Genomic DNA, 4,101 nt, shown 5'->3' with positions numbered 1-4,101 from the left:
TCTGGTCACAGCATGAGAGGACGGGGATGGGGTGCAGCTCTTGGATGAGGAAATAGGAGGCAGACAAATATCTGCTGTGCTGCAGGACACCTTTAATGACACTTTTAAGTGCTGGTTGCCAGTGCTACTGTCAGCACACTGCAACAGCCAACTGGCTGATTCATGGGATGCAGGCTGTGATGCCTTGAGGAATGGTCCTACTTCTGGCAGTGTGCTGCTCAAGCCTTTTTTCCCCATCAGAGGCACTTGGCTGTGGGCAGGGATGGTGCTGAGGAGGTGTTTTCTGGCCCCTCAAGGCAGTGCTCCGTGCTTCCGTCCCACCTCAGTGAAGGCTTCCACGCAGCGGTCGATGTCCTCGTCACTGTGCACGGCAGAGATCTGGACCCGAATGCGGGCCTTCCCCTTGGGGACCACGGGGTAGCTGAAGCCAATGACATAAATGCCTGGGGAGGGAACACAGGCAGAGTCAGAGCTGGCTGGGACGGAGGCAGGCTGAGGTGTACTGGGTGATAGAAAGGTTCCCCTCCCAATAACCACTTCCAGGCTTCAGGGTTTTCAAGTGCTATCTGCTCCCAAGCATGGAAATGAGATTTAGGGCTAGCAATGGGGATGGAGTCCAGCATGGCAGGACAAGAGCATTAATGTAAATCCCCTCCCTAAAAGAGAAAGAAGGTGAAGCCAGCAACATCTGGGGGAGACCATGAGGATATTTGCAGCTGGAGGGTGGAGAAGTACTGGATTTCATTCAGGAACATCCTCTGAAGGAGGGCTTACAGTGGCACCACCGCCAACTGTCCCTTCCCTCAGGGAATGTGTCTGCATGCTGAGCCCCCTCCCCAGATCACCTCTGTTGAGCATGTCCTCTGCCATCACTGATGCCAGCCGAGCATCCCCCAGCATGACCGGACAGATGGGGTGGTCTTTCCCTGAGATGGTGAAGCCAGCTGCTGTCATCTTAGTTCTGAACCTGGTGAAGGGAACAACAGGATGAGTAAAAACCTCATCAACCCTGTCCTTGGAGACCACTGCCTTTCTTTCCCCTGGGAGCCCTGACCACTGAGAACTGGGTAAGGTTTGCTCCACTGTTTATCTTCTGTGCAGGGAAGAGATCTCTCCTCTTGGAGTGACCTCCACCGTGTCCTGCTCAGCAAAATGGGGCTGCAGATCCTTGAGGGGCAGATGTGCCCCAGCTCACAGAGCATCCAGATGTGAAACATCTGTCTGACACACACAGGCACACCCTGCAGTTTCCCCTGAGCTCTGACTTGCAAATCCGGGGGGTGACGGTGAATAAATCACAGACAACTCATTCCTAACAAAGCTGCCCCTCCTCCCACCCCAACATGGCCCCCTCACCGTTGGGTTTTGGCAGCCATAGACTGTGCAATGGCATTGCTCTCCATGAGCAGGTCCAGGGCCTTGGATGCACAGCCCACCACGGCAGGGGGCAAGCTGTTGGAGAAGAGGTACGGGCGGGAACGCTGGCGGAGCAAATCGATGAGGGGTTTGGGACCCGTTGTGTACCCACCTGCAGATGGAGGAGAGAGAATTGGACTGGGCACCCCAGGGTGACCTGTTTAGAGTGGGGCTCCTTGATAAAGCCAACCTGACACCTATAGCAGGAATTTAGGTACAAACCAGGTCTAAAAATCACAGCTGATGCTTTTGACCAAGAGTTTCCACCTTGATCCCAAAGGCAAATGCATGAGAAAGATGAAGGTGTAAGGAGCACATGGCAGGATCTCCCTTAATCCTGCAGCAACATCACAAACCAAGCCTCATGCCACCAGTGGAAGAGGATAACATGCATTTGTTACTCTATCATTAGGCAGAGGAAGGAAACATAAGAGTGATGCTGTAGAGCTCTTTAGGGCATGCAGGACCCTGGACAGGAAAATGCCTTCACCTGCAGCTCCTCCAAGAGCTTTTCCAAGGGTGGAATTGATGATGGTGACTTTGTCCATCACTCCCAGGAGCTCATCAGTACCCCTGTAGAAAAAGGAATGTCACATTATCAGCTGTGCCAGCACACACGAGGAAAGCTGCCGGATACCTCAAGGGAAACAAAGCAACGTCAGCTAGCTCTCTGGCATCCCTCCTTCTAGACAAGGAGGTACAGCCCCTTGAGATAGTTCAACCCAAGTGTTGACCTTCCCCTCCTGCAGAAAGCCTAAGCTGGGACCTCACAAAGTAAGAGCATGGGTCCTTCATCCCTTACAGATGGGAGAGTGCTCAAACTTCCCACACAGAAGTTTGATAGTCCAAACAACGCACCTGCCAGGAGAGGCAGATGAGATGGTCACACCATCCATTACACACTGAGGAACAGCTGTCACTTTGGGATGAATCACTGCTAAAGTATCTCCTTTCAGTCCAAAGGTGAGGTGCAAAGCCTTCAAGGAGTCCCCACACAAAAACACATCGGCCATCAGCACCTTTGGCCTTGCTTCAGAAGTAGTCAGGGTAGGAGGAAGAAACAGGGTTGAAGCAGTCACTTACCGCCCATTGGGTCCCAGGAATCCTGTGGCATGGCATTCATCAATGAAGACCAGGGCATCATACTTCTGGGCAAGCTGGCAGATTTCCCTCAGGGGTGCGATGTCACCGTCCATGGAGAAGGCACCATCAGTGGCCACTAGTCGCAGTCGATGCTTCTGTTGGAGGGAAAAAGGCATCCCAGGGGTGAAGTTGTCACCCTGAGGGGCTGGCAAAGGGACATACTCTTAATGGAGAGGATGTATCTAACTGAGATGGGGGTATTTCCATCACAACTAGCTGCTTTGCCTCCTTGCCTATCCATGCCTACCTGTGCCTGTTGGCAAAAACAATGCCTATTGCATGGGAGAAGGCAGAGCTCACCCTCCAGCACTGGCTACTGCACAGGCAGCACAGCTAAGCAATGCCCTGGTGTTGGGGTGGGAGCAGACCTCCATACCTGCGCTTCTTTCAGCTTGGCCTCCAGGTCCTGCATGTCCATGTGCTTGTAGCGGTACTTGTTGGCCTTGCACAGGCGGATCCCATCGATGATGGAAGCGTGGTTCAGCTCATCCGACAGCACTGCATCCTCTGGGGTCAGCAGGGCCTGGCCATGCCAAACAGAAAGGATCATCCTTTGCTCTGGATGCCACCTCACCAAGATTTCCCAGCCTCTCTCAGTACAGAGAACAAGATTGTGATTGATTCCAGCTGCCACATCTCTCCTGGCATTGCTGAACTTTACATTTCCTTCCTAGTCACCTTATCCCCCGATTTCTTTATGCCAAGCTCTTGCGTGTGGCTTCTGAGCTCAAAACCTCCCTCCCCCTTCCCTAACATGCCTGTGAGATCACCCCTTCCCCTCACCTACACCTTAAGGGGGAGTACAGACCTCTGAGGAAATGAGATCCCTCCCCAAGAGCTGCAGCTGGCTGGAGACAGGGGAGGTGAGGGCTGGTTAAATGCTCTTGTATGGCTTCCCTGGTCCAAGGGCCCCAAGTCAGGGCTCTTCACCACCAGTCACTGCCACCTTTTCTGGTGCACAGAGCTCACAGCGGGGCGTCTGGAAGGGATGGCAGCCACATTACTGTCACCTCCCTCCTCCATGCACAGCACAAGGGAAGCCTTATGAACCTCAAAGATACCAGCGTTGGCATCAAAGCAGCTGGCATAGAGAATGGCATCTTCCCGCTGGTGGAAACGTGCGATCTTCTCCTCCAGGTCCTTGTGGATGCTCTAAAGAGAAGAGAGAAGCAGGAGTCAACAGTGGGGCAGCACAAGTTCTTGCTTGCCCACTGCTGTTAAATGCTGACTTGCAAGGGGAGGAAACAGGCCAGGTTTTGTCCAGAAAAGGTGTGTGTGCGTGGGAAAAGTTACTTGTGTTCAGCAAATGCAGCCCTAAAATATAATTATGGGTTTGGATGCCAAAAGCTCAGCAGGGAGGCTGACTCCAAGCTCCCCATGTACATGGGAGAAGCTCTCCTTGTTCTTTACACTTAACCAGGCAGGGCTCAAAAAAAGGCTCCAGCAGGGATAAACCGGGGTGGGTCTGATGGAGCCACTTCAAATCAGGTTCACTGTAATTTTGACCCACAAGAGAGAGAAAAAGACATTCATTTTCTGAAT

At 52.8% G+C, this 4,101-nt stretch overlaps 1 protein-coding gene across 1 annotated transcript in view; it reads right to left on the bottom strand.

Moving 5' to 3' along the window:
- Positions 1 to 72: 72 nt before the first annotated feature.
- The window catches only part of GCAT (glycine C-acetyltransferase), a 25,699-nt gene continuing 21,670 nt past the window's right edge, over positions 73 to 4,101 (bottom strand). Inside the window, exons 2-8 of the mRNA XM_017737875.1 lie at positions 3,621 to 3,713; positions 2,936 to 3,082; positions 2,500 to 2,654; positions 1,907 to 1,989; positions 1,357 to 1,528; positions 846 to 967; positions 73 to 443 (exon numbers count right to left, since the gene is read on the bottom strand). Of these exons, the coding sequence (XP_017593364.1) occupies positions 292 to 443; positions 846 to 967; positions 1,357 to 1,528; positions 1,907 to 1,989; positions 2,500 to 2,654; positions 2,936 to 3,082; positions 3,621 to 3,659 (870 nt within the window). The 5' untranslated portion in view covers positions 3,660 to 3,713 and the 3' untranslated portion in view covers positions 73 to 291. The remainder of the gene's footprint in view (positions 444 to 845; positions 968 to 1,356; positions 1,529 to 1,906; positions 1,990 to 2,499; positions 2,655 to 2,935; positions 3,083 to 3,620; positions 3,714 to 4,101) is intronic.

The sequence above is a fragment of the Corvus brachyrhynchos genome, unplaced genomic scaffold, assembly GCF_000691975.1.
Source record: "Corvus brachyrhynchos isolate BGI_N302 unplaced genomic scaffold, ASM69197v1 scaffold56, whole genome shotgun sequence".
NCBI lineage: Eukaryota > Metazoa > Chordata > Aves > Passeriformes > Corvidae > Corvus > Corvus brachyrhynchos.
Note: the sequence above shows the minus strand (reverse complement) of the source record. Positions and strands in the feature narration are given on the sequence as shown.